This window comes from Balaenoptera physalus, assembly GCF_965194825.1.
Source record: "Balaenoptera physalus genome assembly, chromosome: 15".
In the NCBI taxonomy this organism is placed as follows: domain Eukaryota; kingdom Metazoa; phylum Chordata; class Mammalia; order Artiodactyla; family Balaenopteridae; genus Balaenoptera; species Balaenoptera physalus.
Genome location: NC_138894.1, coordinates 46159441 through 46179423, shown reverse-complemented (window position 1 = coordinate 46179423; position 19983 = coordinate 46159441). Strand labels below are relative to the sequence as shown.

Here is a 19983-nt window from a genome sequence, read left to right as displayed (position 1 = left end):
ATAAAACTGCAATTGAGAAAATAATTTGATTAAAAAAATTATTCAGTTTAAGTTAAATACTTTTACCCCAACATTTTATTTTGAAAAAATTTTGAACACTGTGAAAGGTTGAAAACATTCTACTAAATAACGACCCATGGACCTACCACATAAATTCTACAATTAACATTTTGTTTTGCTTTATCACATACCTAACCATCTACTTATTTCTATAAAAACTATTTGCTTTTAAACAAAAAGTAAGTTCTGTTAGGGAAAAAAACCCCACAAATTTTTAATTATTTTTATCTTTGAGAACAAACAGGGAAGTCAATGTAGAAGAACAGACCATCTTTCTAAAAACTGCCTTGCTATAACTTAAAAATTCCTGGGTCTAGAGAACTTAGAACAAATCGTCCATTTCTATATGGCAACTCAACTATTTTAAGACACCTATCATGTCACCATTTTCTTTTCGCTAAACATTCTAAACAGTCATTCCTTAAAATTATTTTGTAGGATTTAGAAATATTTCTCTGTAGCTTTTCTTCTATACATGTTACCCTAATTCTTACGGAGTTATACTGATTCTATTTAAATATTTGGGGCCCTATTTCAAGTTATATTATTTCAAAAGCATGTTTTCGTATTTCTATAGTCTTCACTATTATAATTTTTAAATGATGCATAACAATTTATTTCCTATCCGAACATCTAGTTTTATATTTTTCACACTTACAGATAATGCTGTTGGACATTCATATATTGGATGACTTACTTATACCAGAATCCCTGCAATGGTATTACTGAGTTGAAAAAGGGAAAAAAAATTTAAGGATCTTGGTACATACTGCTAAACTGCATTTCATAAGGGTAATATTAACTTACAATGTCGCTGCAGTGTATAAAAATGCTATTTCTTTAGCACTACTATGACTGTTAGGTGTACCAGCTAGCTAAAAAGCTTTTCTTTTTGTTTTGTTTTTTTTTGTTTGTTTGTTTGGTTCAGCAAAAGTTTTTAATTGTTTTATGGCCAGGAGTCAGGACATAAATACCAACCAGCATATGTGTCAGCTCTTACAAATATCCCATTACTGTGGGGTTACCTAAACTGGCAGGAAAAAAAGCCTATGAGAAGAGTACCATTGCCAATCCATGTGTACCCACCACTGAAACATGTTTTCCCCTAATAAACCTTTTACTTTAGAAGAGGTAGAACAGTTCCTATACACCCTTCTCCCATTTCCCCTGTTGTTAACATTATTGCCATGGTACATTTGTTGTGACTAAGGAACCAACACTGGCAAATTACTATTAATTAAATTCCACACTTCAGATTTCAATAGTTTTGTCCTAATGCTCTTTTTCTGCTTCTAGGATCTCATTTAGTATACATGAGATTTAGATGTCATGTCTCCTTAAGCTCCTCTTGACTGTGACACTTTCTCAGGCTTTCTTTGGAAGACCATGACAGTTTTGAGGAGTAGTGGTCAGGTATTTTTGTAGAATGTCCCTCAAATTGAGTTTATCTGATGTGTATAATGGTTAGACTCAGGTTATGGGATTCTGGGAGGAAGACCACATGATGAGGTGCCCTGTGCATCACACCATACCAAGGGCACATACTATCAACATGACTTATCAGTGACATTTTTAACCTTAATTATCTGCCTGACTTAATGTTTGTCATGTTTCTTAAAGTTATATTCTCTATCCCTCATACTCTACTCTTTGAAAGCAAGTCACTAAGCTCACACTCAAGGGGGTTTCCCTTTTTTGGGGGAAGATGTACATAAATTTTTTGGAATTCTTCTGTATGGGAGATTTGTCTCTTCTCCATTTCTTTGTTTATTCAATCATTCATTTATATCAGTATGGACTCATGGGTATTTATATTTTATACTTTGGATTATAATTCAGTGCTATGTTAATTATTTTTTCTCTCAAATTGTTCCAGCTTTGGGCATTGGGAGCTCTTTCAGGTTGGTTCTATGTCCCTTTGACATACCCCCATCATTTTGTTTTTGGAGTACTTCCTTACTTTCTGGTTCTACAAGATGCTACAGGCTCATCTTGTATATTCCCTGCCCCAGTCCTACAATCAGCCATTTCTCCAAGGAGCTGTGTTTCATTTTATCGGAAATGATGTTTAAAAACATGGATCTGGGTATTCCATGTGCTTGCTGCTACTGGAGTGTCACTGATTGTATGCCCTCTCAGCAGAAAACTAGGAAATATGATCTTAATGATTAAATTGAATGATTAAAGAATTTAAAAAATTAACTACTTTGATTTTTATTTCTTTTAATACTGTCAAAAGAAAACATACTCTGTGTTTATTTACAGTCAGTTACCTATTCTGTGAAGTATCTATTTTTGGTATTTGTCCATCTGTCTTCCAAGATCTTTGTTTATTCCCTTCTGGCCTGGGTACAATAAAGATATTTATCATTTAACTCCCATAACTTCAGAGAATATTTTCTCTCAGCTTGTTTTGTGTTTTTATTGCTACTTTACTCTTAGCCTTCTCAAGTTACTTTTAAGACAGGATTTTCTGACCCACTACTCTCTTCACTAATGCCGATCATGCTTTGTGATTCTATCAAGAAAGGAAACAAAAATGATAGTGGTGGTGATATCACCCAAGACAAGACATAGTTTCCTAGCCTTAAAAAAACAAAAACACTATAGATATTTGTAAAACATCGCCATAGGTTTTCAAATACTAATATAACTTTGGCGTTTAAAACAATATCTCTAAGAGCCTTTTTGTATTATACAATGGGCATATTATGATCACCTTAAAACAAACAAAAAACAAAACAAAACGTGGAACAACAACAAAATGGTTTCTTAAATTCTGAATACTTGACTTACAAGTCCTGACTCTAGGATAATTGTGAGCCAAAAGAAACCGCTCGACCCAGTTTTCCATATTCTGTAGGACCCAGCTGTGTGCCAGTTTATTTCGGGGTGTCTGCACTGCCAACCAATCCAGACACTGAGAAGGATTGTATTCAATTACCTACAAGTAAAATGACAAGAACAGAATATAAGGCTAACTGAATGAGCAGTTACTTTTTTAAACTTACTTTTGGTATGTGCATCAGACACTTTAAAGCTAAATAGTTTTTTGAAAACTAGAGCCTGAAAGAAGTTTCACACCCATGTTTTTTCCCATTTTTAAAGCCACTTATTTTTATTAACAGGAATATGTTCAAGGAGAATTTGTCATTAGTTTACAAAATAAAATTATAATAACCAAGGACTCTAACACAGGACCAATAAGAGAACTCAATGACCTTTAAGGTCTTAAGTTTACAAAGTTATTTAAAAGGGCTTTTAATTCTCTATAGTTTCCATCTTTACTTTTCTTACTGTTTGCCCAATCTGCTTCTATAAGTGAGAATGAAAACTAGCTCACTATACTGCTGGGAAGATTTTTTTCATTGGAAAAGGAAATCCTAGGAATCTAGAGTAGGGGTTGGAAAATTATGGCTCTCAGGAGCCAAAATTATGGCTTCTGCGGTTTGCCTGTTTTTAAGTTTTTATTGGAACACAACCATGCCCACTCATTTACATTTTGTCTATGGCTGGTTTTATGGTAAAACAGCAGTTGAATGGTTCTAACAGAGACCATATGGCCCACAAAGCCTAAAATATTTACTATCTGGACTATGAAGAGAAAAAGTTTGCCAGGCCCCTGGTCTAGAGAGTGGGCATTTCCAACACTCACTAAGAAGAAATTCTGTAACCTCAGCAGTAACTCTGGAAGAAAGGAAGTGGTTGGTATTTCCTCTGTATTTTCTATCAACTGCTGAAAGCACCTGGTTTGTATTTCTAGGGCTTCTACCACTTCACAGAATCTTTTTTGAGGATACGGGAATGAGGACCTCAGATGGGCGGAAGACTGTTTATGACTCTACGAGAAAGTCTTTAAACATCTGAGACACTAGGGAAGAACTCTTTTTTCCCCTAGATCTTCTGACTAAAGCATCTCTTCTTCCCTTGACCTGTGACTTACTAAAACCATTCTGAGTTACCCAAGCAAGAAGAAACTAGTACTTAAAATGTGAGTGATTGTGTTAGAAAAATAAAGCCCTCGGAAAAATAAACACTAAAACATCTGCTGCAAGACTTACCTCCCATATCCTCTGCAGAATGTAAGATGCAAAGGGAGGCATTCCTGGAGGTCCACCAGCAAACTCCATTAGCATAGTCAACAATTTAAAGAAAGGATTGGCTGCCTATAAGACACATACACGACTGTGTATTTAGATCTGTTTGAACCCATCATTTCCAGCGGAAAACAAAGAAGTATAACTCTTCTACAGATCACATTTAAATCTGCTGTATTAGGTTAGAGAGCTCAGTACTCATATATATGAACCTGAACTCTCATAAAGCAGAAGGGTGAGCTCAGGATACAGTGTCAATTGCGTGGGAGCCACATGTAACAGAAAACATCTATTTTTCTGGATGTCAATTTGGGAAAAAAAGTATCAAAACTCTTGTTAATGAGACAACCATGTTTATAGAAAAATTTAGATTAAAAGTTTCCTACAGCAACCTTTGCTCTCTGAGGTATAATTTATATTAATATTTGACATGTATTATCAAAGTAGCTATAACATTTTCATTTTATGAAAATACATACTTCTCCACCTAGGCAGAATTCTGGTTAGCCTACTTTCTTCTAAGGTACAATATGATATAGCTTCAAACCAAACAACTTTAAAGCTCAGTATCTAGGTGGCACTCTGATATATTCAACTTATATGTAAATTTATATTTAATTGGGAAAATGACATTTGTGACAAGATGTGAAGAAGTAATTCAGTTTATTCAAGTTACACAGTTAAAATAGGTTGTTGTATTATGAGGGAAGCCTTGATACATTTTTTTCCCAGAAACAATTAGAAAGGTTCATTTGAAAGCATTGTCAGTGCTGACAGTAGTTTGAAAAACATGAATGAATAGATGTCTACATACCTCAGGAGTCAATTTTGCTATTGATGTGAAAAGCATAGATACAATCTAAAACAAAACAAAACAAAACAAAGGGGATAATTTCAGGATATTCTTCTACAAATTATCAAAAAACTTTAAGACTGTTTCTCAGCACTTACATGTTCTGCAAGTCGATTATTGTATCGACAAAGGCTGAAAATCAGATTACAAGTTTGTCTTATATTGATGCCATCACGAATATGTTGAAACAAGAAGGGAAATCCCTGTTAAAAGCAAAAGTTGTTCATTTAAGAACTATTTTGTTGTTATTTTTGTGATTATCAAGTGGTCTAATATTGAGACGGTATTACCTTTCCTCCTGTTAATGCCGCCATGTCAGTCTGTGATAATGTCAAATGCCTGAAAGAAAACATTAGTGGAAATAAGTTTTTCTTTCCTCTATACTACTTTATAGCCATTTGCATCATGACACATAACAAAATTGTTGATTCAATTACAAGTGTACCAAGCCACCATCATAAAATGATTTTTGAACTTCTGCTAGCTAGACTTGCTCACTAGACACAATTTTTCAAAATTCCAAGATTGGTACATAGAAGTCCAAATCTACTTTATTTCCATTTAATTAACTCAATATTTTGGTGTACTGTAACACTAGGATGGGTCTAATTTAGAGAGCTTTTTTTTGACATGAGAACCTTCAAAACAAAACGAACTTCTAAGAAATAGAGAATTTCACTTTCAAGTTTAAAATTACTGCATATTTCTTTAACTTATTATAGAAAATTTCAAACACATACAAAAATAGAATACTATAAGCATCCCATCACTCAGTTGCAAATTACCACCTTACGGTCAGTCTTGATTCATCTGTACCTCCTACTCATTCAAATATGAACTATTTTGAAGCAATTCCAGATATTTTATCACTTAGTCCATAAATTTCAATACATATCTCAAACATAAATTTCAAAAACATAAACAACACTACCATTATTCACACCTAAAATAAATTAACAATTTCTTATTATCATACAAGATCCAGTCAATGTACAATTTCCTCAAGTTTCTAAAAAAATTTTTTTATAATTTGTTTGAATCAGGATCCAAATAAAGTCCTCTGTTGACAGTGGTTGAAATGTCTTTTAAATCTCTTTTAGACAACTGGTTTCCCCTCCGATTTTGTTTTTATCTTGCAATTAATCTGTTGAAGAAAGCAGGTGGTTTGACCTGTAGAATTTCCCACATTTCCATTTTGCTGATTATATCCTTGGTGTGCTGTTTTAACATATTCCTCTGTCCCCGTATTTCCTGTAAACTGGTAGTTATTAGATCTAGAGACTTGATCAGATCTAGGTTTGACTTTTTAATCAAGAATACCTTATAAACGGTAGTGTGAACTTTCATCAGGAGGCACACAGTGAAAAGCTGTACCTCTTTTTGTAACGTTTTCAGCCCATGATGATCATTTCCTAGATCCATTATTGCATTTGGGATGCAAAATATTGATATTCTAATTCCAGCATTACTTGCTCATTTATTAGCTCAAATACCTCTATGACGATGAACATCCCTCTCATTTACCATTTGGTTGCCATGAAGTATAAGTCTTGCAGGTAAGATAAATACTTGATATTGTTCCTTTATTAATAAGTTTCCAAAATTGTTACTTGGTTTCTTAATATACTCCAAAGGTTGTCAATAATTTTTAAAATTTTGTTTTTAGGTATCATTATGAACTCACGGATGTAAACATCCATGATGTGTTTTAGTCCACTTGCAGTTGTTATTACTATTACTGATGCTCAAGCTGTCCAATCTGTGACCAGTAGAAACCTCCTTAAGTTGACTCTTGAGACCTTTTAACATGACCTCAGTAGTCTTTGACAGCCTCCTTGCTTTCCAAAATGACAAAATGTTCGAAGCTTCCCATTCATTTCTTGCCCAAGACCTGGAATTAGCCATTTTCCCAAGGAACCTTGATTTTTTTCAGTGGGAAATGTTATCTAGATGCCAGGGGCACTCACTGATTTTTGGGTTGGACAGGATTTCTAGGCCTTCTCAGAAAATGGAGATACATAATACATTTTTTGTTTGCTTAAGACAAAATATACCATGAACTCTACTGATATTCCCAAATTCAAATTTAGTTTTGAAGAAGTTATGTAAACATCCTACAATTTTATATTTGTATTTCTCTTTTCTTTTCCTGAAAATCTTGGTTTCTAATGACATTAACAATTATCTATTTCTTTTATTCTATAATACAGTTTCAGAATAATAATTCTAATTATACTACTACTCACAATATAATTAGTAAGACACTTGAGAATAATTTTACAATTCTTTTTGTCCTTCAGGTACATCCCACTAAAAATTACAGTTAAATCAATGTGTTCTAAAGTCACTTTAATTCCTCTCCAGTGGCTATGTCACCAACTCAATATACACTTAGGCTCATTTATTTCAGTCTGCTTTTGATTTTTAGGGATTGCATTTTATTAATTTATTTATAATTATAGAAAACATTTACATGATTCCAAAGATAAGTCTAAAAAACAAAACAGTGTACTATATTCAAAGAAGTCAAACTTTCATTCCTGTCCCCTCCAGCCTGTTTTCCCCTCCCCCAACCACTGGAAACTTTTAAAATTTATTTTTAAAAATTTAGTCTTCAATTAGAAAAATAGTCAATTCTTGTTATTTGTAGTACTTACGTTCTATAAAGAGCTGCGAACACTGAATTAGTGAACACTGAATCACTGCTCATAGGGAAAACATACACTTAGGTTCCTCTGAACCTCTGGTCATAACATTTTCATCAATAGATCAATATGTTACCTTGTTTAATGTGTGTTTCTGTTTAAAGACACCTGATTAAATGTTGACTCATTAGCACTGAATACAGAGCAAACAGCACTGTAACTCAAACCTGAATGAAGCTTATCTAATGTGTACTTTCTCCTTAAGGCATATTATGGCCTTCTTGAGCTTAGGAACACACTAGACAGCACTTGGCACTATGCTTGGGACCATTTTTAAACAGCCAAATCACCAACAACAACGCATAAATGTGAAAAATGTGGCATATATTGCAAACAAAAATTTGTTTACAATTTGAGCACCGAAACAAGAAGGCAGAGTGTCACCATGTTTGACCTCAGCTGGAGAAGTGTGTGTCAGGTTAACTCCAATTTTTTGCCACTCTGTACATTCTGTAATCCACAAATCACTGTAAATGCTTCACAAGTACTGATTTGGGGATTACAAATAATTTAAGTAGGAGAATTCACAAATTGGAGATCCGTGAATAATGAGGCTTGGTTGCACGCACACACACACACACACAAACACACTCTCTCTCTCTCTCTCACTCACTTTGTGTCTCACAGCCTCCCCTTCTTAAAAAGTAGCATACTATAGGGAATTCCCTGGTGGTCCAGTGGTTAGGACTCAGTGATCCCATAGGCCATGCTGCGTAGCCAAAAGAAAAAAAAAGTAGCATACTATATATACTTTTGTCCACCTTGTTTTTTTTCACCTCAGTGATATGTATCTTAAAGATCTCTCCATGGTAGTACACATACATTCCATACTGCCTGTTTTCTTTCTGCTACAGAGTCCTCTATCACGTGGATGCTCTGTTTCTTCAACTTGTACCATCTTTGTGGACATTTTCCGTCTTTTGCTGTTTATAAACACTGCTTCAATAAACAGCACTGCACATACATCTTTTGGTGTTTTGGAAACAGAATCCCAGAAGTGGGGTTGCTAGGTCAAAGGATGAATGCACATATAATTTTGCTAGATATTTTACTGTATATTTCTTCAATGTATATTTCTAACATGACTCAGGCAAAGTAAGAGTTTGGTACAAAGGATTGAAATACTTATGCTACAAGAGTTGATGGAAAGTGTTGTTATTATTTAAAAGGAATTAAGTAACAAAAGCTACTGAGTTAATAATGGTAAAACAATTACGTAAAAAGAATAAAATCAAACATGCTTTAAGCATTTTGAATGTTGAAACATTTCACCTTTCTGAGCGAGACTGTTCAACCAAAAGAGCAACTAAAGCTATCATTTTTTCAAGAGCAGCTGGCCTGTATTTTTCTTCTGCCAGAGAGAGTATATCTTCTTCCTCCTCCTCTTCTTCCCCTTCTTCCTCTGACAACACTTCAACTTGAGGCTAGAACATAACACAATTCATTTTTAATATAATATTATTTTTTAACATTATGTTGAGAGAAAAGAGCTTGATTGTCTTACATAACAATGCAGGGTAGACAGTGGCAGGAGCATGTATCATGAAAAATAACCACTCAAAGGCCTAACCTTAACTTTAAAAGTCTAAACCACATTCAGGACAATTTTAGATTTAATAGGCAGAACTGTAAAGAACAATAATTCCCAATACTGTATTTACCCTACCTAAAGATATAAATTCTTTAATAATAATTTTTTTTCTTATAGGCAAGCTCTTTGGAAGATAAATCAGGAACAAAATTTATATGAGTATGATAAAATGGTATTTCATATTTAATAAAAATACCAGTTACACAAATTAAGGAATCCATATTTGCAGTTTTCAGATAATCCAAACAGTAGGTATTTCAAAGAGATATTCATTTGGGGTTTGAAATGCAACACTGAAAAGATTTTATGATCTAACAAAGCAAAAGAAAAGCAGTCTAAGTAAGCAGACATCTAGGCTGAAATTAGATAATAACAGTACATATTTGGAGAACCATTACAGCACAGTAGCTAACAGTTTCGTTCAGGAATCTAACCAAGGGTCAAAGCCTAACTCACTGTGATCTAAAACAAGTTAACTTCTTTATGCCTCAAGTTCCCCATCTGTAAAATGGAGATAACAACAGTACTTACCTCTTAGGGTTGCAACAAGGATTAAATAAGATAGAGCAAAGAGAGCATTCAATCCAATGTGGTCATTACAGACAACACAAAATTGATGTAATAGTTTTAATATTATGAATTGAATTTTTGGAAGACTGACAGACTTAATATAGCAAAGGGCTTTAAAAATATGGCCAGCAAAAATGTTCACCAAAACACAACATGCTACTGATAAGACCCTAAAGCAGGTAATGGCCATTTTGCCTAAATTTATTTGCTTTGATCCGGGGCCATACCAGTGAAATCTATCACTTGACTGTTTCTTCTCTTGCTATATCCATTAAAAATATCAACCAAACATAGACCCTTAAAATCATTTAATATCAGGGCTAGAAGGGACTTCAAAGGAATCTAGTATCTTTCTATGATGCAAACTTGAAAACATGGCCTCTAAATCCCTGATATGAGACAGAATTGTACTTACATTTTCAGGTCCTTTGGTTCCCATGTAAAAATGTACCATTGTAGATATGGCTTGCAGTGAAAGCAAAAACTGGCTCTAAAAATAAAAATATTGATTTAAAAATATAAAATAAAAACAAATTAAGTTTTAAATACTGAAAATAAGTACATAATACCAGAAATAAACAAGATATAGCCTCACCTCTTCTTCACCCATTTTGGCAAATTCATAAAGGAAGGCAAAATATTCTGTAAGATGTTTACTGTGAGGCTTTACACCATGTTCCATGATTAATAACAGAGTTCTCACAAATCGAGTGACACATGAACGACCACCTATATCTTCTACTGAAGCATCCATATCATCAGACCTGAAAACACAATTTTATATATCTTAGAGAAAGTATGAAGTCTGGGGATAGATATTTTGGGAGGAGAAATATTTTAAAAACCTGAATTTATCTCTTTCATCTTTGTAATAATGAATACCAATTACAATAATACAAATAGTTGGATTCCAGTTATCATGTCTCTCTGAAATCAAAACAAAAAGACTAAGTCAAGGTTACTTGTAGAGGATTTTGAAAATGCAATTAAATAAAAATAAAACAAAAGTTTTCCTTCTTGATTTATATTATTACAGATTATTTTTAAATAGGAGAACCTAAATATTTCAGTGTGGATATTTAAAAATACTTCATAGGCAGATAAGCAAAAAACTTAAAAATAAAATGTTCAGGGACTTCCCTGGTGGTCTGGTGGCTAAGACTCCGTGCTCCCAATGCAGGGGCCCGGGTTCGATCCCTGGTCAGGGAACTAGATCCCACATGCATGCTGCAACTAAGAGTTCGCATGCCGCAATGAAACTAAGACCCGGCACAGCCAAATAAATAAATAAATATGTTAAATAAATGAATAAATAAATGAATAAATAAATTTTTAAAAAATGTTCAGTTCAAAAGGTATACTTCTTACCCATCTTCCATTCCTGGCTGTAGATAGAGATGAGCATGCACAGGTCTAAGTCTCTGAATCACATGGATACACAAACGCTGAAACATCTATAAATGAAAAGATAGGACAACCTAAGAGTCAACTCACATCAGGTAACAAAGACACTGAAAAATGAACATGATTAAAAATTCTGCTACCCATTTATATCTTGCCCACAGATTATCTTTTGACATTCTAAAGCTTTCCTGGAGTCTCAACTACAGACTGAAGATAAAAGGTAGAGTTAGCTTGAAAAACAATTTTATAAGGGAAAAAGCAAAAACAAACTATAGGTTTCAGTAATAGAGATTACCAAATAACAAAGCTTCATGAAACCTCCTTTACTAGTGGAGATAGAGGAAAGAAAACTTGGCATCCATCTCTTTCAGAAGAGTGGAGTGGGGCAGGACAGCTGCTTATCAGAATTCAATGACTAGGAGAAGGAAATGCGATTTAATTTTATCCAAAAAATATGGATTAAGATATATAAATGGCCAATAAGCACACGAAAAGATGTTTACTATCATTAATCATTAAGGAAATGCAAACCAAAACTACAATGAGATACTACTTCACACCCATTAGAATGGCTAAAATCAAGAAGACAATAAACAAATGTTGAAGAAGATGTAGCAAAACTGGAACCTTCACAGATTGCTGGTGGGAATGTAAACTGGTGCAGACATCATGAAAAAAAGTTTGGTAGTTCCTAAGAATGTTACAACCCAGCAATACACTCCTATGTATATATCCAAAATAACTGAAAACACATGTCCACACAAATATCTGTACACAAATGTTCATAGCAGTGTTATTCAAAACAGCAAAAAAGTGGAAACATCACTAGTGTTCATCAACTGCTGAAGAGATAAACAAAATTTGGTATATAGAATATTATTTGGCAATAAGAAGAAATAAAGTACAGATACAAGTCACAACATGGGTAAACCTTGAAAACATTGTTAAATCAAAAAAGCCAGTCACAAAAGACCACATACTCTGTGATTCTATTCAAATGAAATGGTGAGAATAGGCAAACCCACAGAGGCAGAAAGTATATTAATGGTGGCCAGGGGCTGAAGAGAAGGGACAGGATAAAATGGAAGTGATTGCTCATAAGTATGGGATTTCTTTTGGGGGTGTTATAAAATTAGATAGATGATGGTCACATATTTGGGAATATACTAAAAACCACTAAATTTTACACTTTGAAAAGTTTTGCTAAATTTTATGATATAAGAATTGTATCTCAATTATAACTGAAAGTAGCATATTTCAGATTAAACTTTTGGTTTTGTGTCAGAAATCCATATGTATTTTTCTTCCTTGTTAATTTTTCCAATGATTTAAGAAAAACAAATTGATTCATGTGACAGTTGAGAATCTGTCACAGAAATAAGTTATACACTATTCATTTAACTTTCAAGGCCATTACAGTACCCTACCATGGTTAGAATATCTAAGGATCTGAAAAAGAATCAGTACAACTCATACATCAAAGTAGGATCTGAGAAAATAGGCAGTTATAAGCTATCTTCCTATAACCAGGAAATGTGAATGATTTTAATCACTTGACTGGAATTATAGCTGATTTGCCAAAAGAAGCTGGTGAAAATAAGAGCAAAATGACTTTTGTAATAAGAGGTCGATCTTTTCAAACTACTTTCAATGCTGGGTTAAAATATATTCACAGGCAAATTCAGAACAATTAACTTGAAAGCCACTTTCAAATAAATTTTTTCTTACCTGTCTCACAATTTGATTAGGGCACTTAATTAGTATCTGCATTGGCCACCAATCATCATCAGCCATGCGGTCCAAAAACCACTGTAAGTAAATAGTGTGATTTTAACATTCAATCAATACTTGTCAATTGGGATAAAAATCACACAAAGATTTTAATTCTAGTTGACATTTGAATTCCTTTAAATTCTTACCAAAAAAGATTCTTCAATTGGTAGAAAGTGTAAAATCTAAAATGTCTAAAGTCATAATCAAGGTCATCTCAATACAGAATTCCATGGATGCCATTTACATTATAGTGTAGAACCTACATGATGACAACCTGCAGTTCTTAATAAAGTCAAATACTATTTTCCTCTTAGACTTAAATGTCACACTGTCGAATTTTTTGTTCCTATTAATAATATACGATCTGAGTATGATAAACTTTCTGTTTAAAACCAATTTATGTTCTGTTGATAACAAAAAACACTCTTCTTTACGCTTAGCTAAGACAATTTCCCATTAATTTCAAGATATCTCTTAATCACATATTTAACTCCTCTATTGAACTGTACTGCCTATTTATGCACACACATAATTACTGACAACTAGAGAATTTTAACTCCTTGAGAGAGTTCCAGAGGCAAATCCTTAGTGAAAAAACTGAAGTCGCAACTTTATTAAAAAAAACAACAAAAACAAAAAAATTTATGACCTAATCAAGCTTCTGCATCTACTGAACAATTTTTTTTTTTTAACCGAACAGTTTTTTAAAAATCATGAAGATGGAAAGGAATAGAGAGAGGAGTATGTTAAATAACACCCAAAGGATGCACTAGATCAAAGCCAGCATGTGGAAAATCCTGCAGAACAAATGAGAAAGTGGTACAGAGGGGAAAAAAAAAACAGAAGGTAACTACAGTTGCTCCTTGGTATGGAGCCCCAGCATACACAAAAATCTGCAGATACTCAAGTCCCATAGTTGACCTTCTGTATCTTAGGTTCCTCCGCATCCTCAGATTTAACCAACCACAGATTGTATGGTACTGTACATATTTATTGAAAAAATCTGTGTATGAGTGGACCCACACAGTTCAAACCCATGTTGTCCAAGGGTCAACTGTATTTTAGATGAAAAGAGATTTACAAGACAAAAGCAAAATGTGGACCTTGTTTGAATACTAATTCAAACAAACCAACTGAAAAAAATTTAAAAAAAAATCTTTCTAAAAACCTTCTACATATGAAAAACCTCTTCAACTAATTTCATCTATTGTACACTACGCTGCTGTCTCCCACTTTTGGGAATTTATAAGACTTGCATTCCTAGAAAGGTACACACCACTCTGGGAGATCATCACAAATGATAAACGATAGTAAGATGGCAATATGGCTACGTGTTTATTACCTGTGTGCATACTATCCTTAGGGATGTATGTTTCTCTTATAATGTAATATGGGAAAAGATAAAATAGGACATAAACTGATCTACTGGGATATATGCATTTTTTCTCAGAGGGGGAAGGGAGATAAGCATTTTTCAGTATTTTCTGGTAGCATGCAGAAGTAGTTAAGAAATATCTGGTAGAGTTCTGCATTTTCTATACTTTTTCCTTCCAATACATGGTGGGGGGAACCCAAGGAGTTTTAAGTAACTTAAAAATCGATTATTTAATCAATGTAATGAATTTGATACATTAATTATAAATTTCTCTTGGCAATCAAGTAATTTTAGGAACAACTTACACTGGCTCCCTATGATTTATAATAGATAAAAACAATTTTGTTATAGCATCTAAGTTAAGAATAAAAGAAAACAAAACAAGAAAGTGAATCTTAAGCTATGCATTGTTTGTTGAATTATTCACCTCACCTCACAAGCTGCTTGACTATTATTAAATTGTTTGGTCAACAGTTCAATCCACTGAAGCATTGTGGGCTATAAAAGAAAAAGAAGTTACTGAAGGTATTAGGAGATATCTGGGGCTTCCCTGGTGGTGCAGTGGTTAAGAATCCGCCTGTCAATGCAGGGGACCGGGTTCAGGCCCTGGTCCAGGAAGATCCCACATGCCACGGAGTAACTAAGCCCATGCGCTCCAACTACTGAGCCTGCACTCTAGAGCCTACGAGCCACAACTACTGAAGCCCATGCTCCACAACAAGAGAAGCCACCACAATGAGAAGGCTGTGCACTGCAATGAAGAGTAGCCCCCGCTCACTGCAACTACAGAAAGCCCACACAGTAATGAAGACCCAACGCAGCCAAAAATAAAAAATAAATTAAAAAAAAAAGATATCTGATAAATGACATGAATGGCACAAAAGTTTACGAAGTAAAACACATACCTTTTCTTTTGAATGAATAAATGTCTCTAGGACAAAGGAAGTGCTTAACTGCAAGAAAAGATAAAATTAAGCAAAAAAGATTTAATTATTTTAAAGTCACCAATTTTGAAGAAATTACCTAAGTCTATACATATATTACCTTTGCTGTCATTAAGGACACAGCTTTAGGATCTGGTAATGTACTGGGAATACAACTACACAACTGCCACATAAACCTAGAAATTGAAAACAATAGGTTAAAATTCTTACAAAATAAGATTTTTAAAAAATGTGTAACAAAAAAATCTTATTAAATCTGCCAAGCTTACCCAAAATATGTATGTTCAAAAATGTTTTTGTCTTGAAGAAACTGCATGTTATCATGCCAAATCCACTGAAGAAAAAAATGTTAACATTAGATATCAGAAAGCATTTGCTTCATAACATTTTACCAATATTTTTATTAGACAAAATAAGACTTGCTCTAGAAGAACCAAAAAATATACATGCACTTAAAATTCATGTTGACTTTTTTCCAGGTAAATGGAATATGGAAGTAGTTACTAAACCTGATCCTATTTATCACTACTTATCTGGTTACCTCAAGCGATCACGCTGTTTCTTTTTTTTTAAATTTATTTATTAAAATTTTAAAAGTAAGAACTCTGAAATCCCATCTGTCTGAAGAGCAAATATATAATGAATAAAATTATGTTAATGTTGATAACATACATGAAAACTATGGCACACTGATATTTTGGTAAGAACAGATTATGAGAGAAAGGTTTATGTTTAAAAACTGGCAAAATAAGGGACTTCCCTGGTGGTGGCACAGTGGTTAAGAATCTGCCTGCCAATGCAGGGGACACAGGTTCATGCCCTGGTCTGGGAAGATTCCACATGCCACAGAGCAACTAAGCCTGTGCGCCATAACTACTGAGCCTGTGCTCTAGAGCCTGCGAGCCACAACTACTGAAGCCCATGCGCCTAGAGCCTGTGTTCCGCAACGAGGAGCCACCACAATGAGAAGCCTGCATACCGCAATGAAGAGTAGCCCGCGCTCGCTGCAACTAGAGAAAGCCTGCGCGCAGCAACGAAGACCCAACGCGGCCAAAAATAAATAAAATTAAAAAAAAAAAACAGAAAACAATGTGAAAAAGAAATTCATGTTTACTTATAGATCCTGTATTTATTGGAAAAAAAAAAAAAACATGTGTAAGTGGACCCTCGCAGTTCAAGCCTGTGTTGTTCAAATGCCAACTGTACATCATTAAGGTTTTATGTAAAATCTCATTTTATTTCACATGTGGGTGGCTATCTTTAAATACTGTTGGGTCCTCATCTAGAACATGGTGTACATTTGTCTGAATACCCTGGGGACACAAAGTCTTGCACATCATGATGATTATAATCTATTTTATTTTGCTATTATGATAGCAGTTGAAATAAATCTTTGTATAAACAGGTGAGTTTAATAGCTTGACATCTAGTGAAGCATCTAATTCTGCTGGTAAACCTAATTTAGAGGGTTTGGAAGAAGATAATATTCTTGGCTCTTTATCTGTAAATTACAGGTAGGCAAGATACCATTAAAAGTGTTTGGGGAACAAAATCCACTCAGTTTTAAGACTTGACCACAATAGTGCAAATATCAATCAGTCAGAGAGTAAAAGTTTAATTGTCTACATGGAAGAGTACACTTGTATCAGGTATACCTTTCTGGAGATTTATTTTTTTGTACTTTTGGCAGAGTCAGTTTACAACAATGATACAACATACACTGAGTGTGCACACTTTGTATAAACCCCTAACATTATCACTTAACTACATTATGAAACGAAGAGAGCTCATTACTACAAATGAGACACATATTAAAATAATAATACATATTTTAAATGCATTTAAAATACACTGTACGCTTGTGTATAATATGAAGCGTAAGAAAAGGAACATTCACAGTCCTATCACCCAATCCAAGAACATCACCAACCATACAAGTTAATTGTGAGTTTGCGCTTATTCCATCAACCATTTTTACCTTTCTTATTTTTCTTCAATGTTACTAATAATTGTTTTCCACTCCCTTTAATCTCTTTCACTTTACATTCACCTGTTGTATGTCAGTATTACCGAGACTATTTGTAAACAGGGTTAAGGCTTACCTCGGATTACAGATACTAATGATGTTGTTTATATAGCCTGCTTTTATATTCTAGAACTAATACTTGCATAAATACTTAACATGTTTTTAAATTGTTGCTAAAGTTAAATTAACTTATACCTCTAGTAATTCAGATGAAACATCAAATTTGTATTCTTTGCCATTTTCTTCCTCTGGTTCCATGCGTTTGTAAAACAGCATATAAGCACTGTGTGTCTTTAAGAGGGAAAAAAAAGTATATTTTCATTTTGACATAGTATAACTATAAAAGTAGATAACATGGAAGTCAGAAAACAATGTACAATTATACATGAAAGAAATGGTTACCTTTTCAAAGGAGAAATCCATAAATTTATCTGTAACAGAATCATAGGTCTTGGTCTGTTTAAAAAAATGAAAGTTTTCCTTCTTTAAGAAATGGGTACACTCAGCTATATTTATATATAAAATATTTCATAAATAGCTATTTTATACTTTATAGCAACTTTGTAAATAGTTCTCAAATAGCATTATATTCAGAAAAATCTTTGATAAAAGTTTTTGGCTAGGAGTATGTACTTTAAAAAAAAGATTCAAAACATTTTTAAGGTACTTTACCATCAATAATACAAAGCTTAATAAAATGGACTTGCAATCTGAAAAACTACCTTTTTTTTTCAATAGATCTTTATTGGAGTATAATTGCTTCACAATACTGTTAGTTTCTGTTGCACAACAAAGTGAATCAGCCATATGCATACACACGTCCCCATATCCCCTCCCTCTTGAGCCTCCCTCCCATCCTCCCTATCCCACCCATCTAGGTCATCGCAAAGCACCAAGCCGATCTCCCTGTGCTATGCTGCTGCTTCCCACCAGCCAACTATTTTACATTCGGTAGTGTATATATGTTGATGCTACTCTCACTTCGCCCCAGCTTCGCCCTCCCACCCCATGTCATCAAGTCCATTCTCTATGCCTACCCCGTTATTCTTGCCCTGCAACTAGGTTCATCAGTACCATTTTTTTTTTTATTTTTAGATTCCACACATGTGCGTTAGCATACGGTATTTGTTTTTCTCTTTCTGACTTACTTCATTCTGTATGACAGACTCTAGGTCCATCCACCTCACTACAAATAACTGAATTTCATTTCTTTTTATGGCTGAGTAATATTCCATTGTATATATGTGCCACATCTTCTTTATCCATTCATCTGTCAATGGACATTTAGGTTGGTTCCATGTCCTGGCTATTGTAAATAGTGCTGCAATGAACACTGTGGTGCATGTCTCTTATTGAATTATGGTTTTCTTAGAGTATATGCCCAGTAGTGGGATTGCTGGGTCATATGGCAGTTCTATTTTTAGTTTTTTAAGGAACCTCCATACTGTTTTCTATAGTGGCTGTATCAATTTACATTCCCACCAGCAGTGTAGGAGGGCTCCCTTTTCACCACACCCTTTCCAGCATTTACTGTTTCTAGGTTTTTTGATAATGGCCATTCTGACCGGCGTGAGGTGATACCTCATTGTAGTTTTGATTTGCATTTCTCTAATAATTAGCGATGTTGAGCATCTTTTCATGTGCCTCTTGGCTGTCTCTCTGTCTTCCTTGGTGAAATGTCTATTTAGGTCTTCCGCCCATTTTCTAACTGGATTGTTTGTTTTTTTGATATTGAGCTCCATGAGCTGTTTGTATATTTTGGAGATTAATCCTTTGTCTGTTGTTCACTTGCAAATATTTTCTCCCATTCTGAGGGTTGTCTTTTTGTCTTGTTTATGGTTTCCTTTGCTGTGCAAAAGCTTTTAAGTTTAATTAAGTCCCATTTGTTTATTTTTGTTTGTACTTCTGTTACTCTAGGAGGTGGGTCAAAAAAGATCTTGCTGTGGTTTATGTCAAAGAGTGTTTTTCCTACGTTTTCCTCCAAAAGTTTTATAGTGTCTGGTCTTACATTTAAGTCTTTAATGCATTTGGAGTTTATTTTTGTGTATGGTGTTAGGTAGTGTTCTAATTTCATTCTTTTACATGTAGCTGTCCAGTTTTCCCAGCACCACTTATTGAAGAGGCTGTCATTTCTCCATTGTATGTTCCTGCCTCCTCTGTCGTAAATTAGGTGCCCATATGTGCCTGGGTTTACCTCTGGGCATTCTATCCTGTACCATTGATCTATATTTCTGTTTTTTGTGCCAGTACCATACTATCTTAATTACTGTACCTTTTGGTATAGTTTGAAGTCAGGGAGCCTGATTCCTCCAGCTCCGTTTTTCTTTCTCAAGATTGCTTTGGCTATTCGGAGTCTTTTGTGTTTCCATACGAATTGTAAGATTTTTTGTTCTAATTCTGTGAAGAATGCCATTGGTAGTTTGATAGGGATTGCATTGAATCTGCAGACTGTTTTGGGTAGTATAGTCATTTTCACAATATTGATTCTTCCAATCCAAGAACATGGTATATCTCTCCATCTGTTTGTGTCATCTTTGATTTATTTCATCAGTGTCTTACAGTTTTCTGAGTACAGGTCTTTTACC

General features: G+C 34.2%; 1 protein-coding gene across 14 annotated transcripts in view; it reads right to left on the bottom strand.

Moving 5' to 3' along the window:
• Positions 1–19983, bottom strand: part of USP34 (ubiquitin specific peptidase 34) — a 231515-nt gene that overhangs the window by 24497 nt on the left and 187035 nt on the right. For 13 of the 14 annotated variants that reach the window (XR_014253950.1, XM_082426527.1, XM_082426526.1 and 10 more), the window contains 16 exons: positions 17801–17854; positions 17594–17689; positions 15642–15706; positions 15473–15548; positions 15334–15381; positions 14861–14926; positions 13009–13089; positions 11245–11330; positions 10472–10640; positions 10292–10366; positions 8988–9139; positions 5301–5349; positions 5109–5213; positions 4972–5016; positions 4122–4226; positions 2857–3004 (listed from right to left, as the gene is read on the bottom strand). Coding sequence is in view for 13 of the 14 variants with exons in the window: in XM_082426527.1 (XP_082282653.1) it covers positions 2857–3004; positions 4122–4226; positions 4972–5016; positions 5109–5213; positions 5301–5349; positions 8988–9139; positions 10292–10366; positions 10472–10640; positions 11245–11330; positions 13009–13089; positions 14861–14926; positions 15334–15381; positions 15473–15548; positions 15642–15706; positions 17594–17689; positions 17801–17854 (1420 nt within the window). In the remaining variant the exon portion in view is untranslated. The remainder of the gene's footprint in view (positions 1–2856; positions 3005–4121; positions 4227–4971; positions 5017–5108; positions 5214–5300; positions 5350–8987; positions 9140–10291; positions 10367–10471; positions 10641–11244; positions 11331–13008; positions 13090–14860; positions 14927–15333; positions 15382–15472; positions 15549–15641; positions 15707–17593; positions 17690–17800; positions 17855–19983) is intronic. The other variant, XM_082426534.1, reaches the window with a different exon arrangement.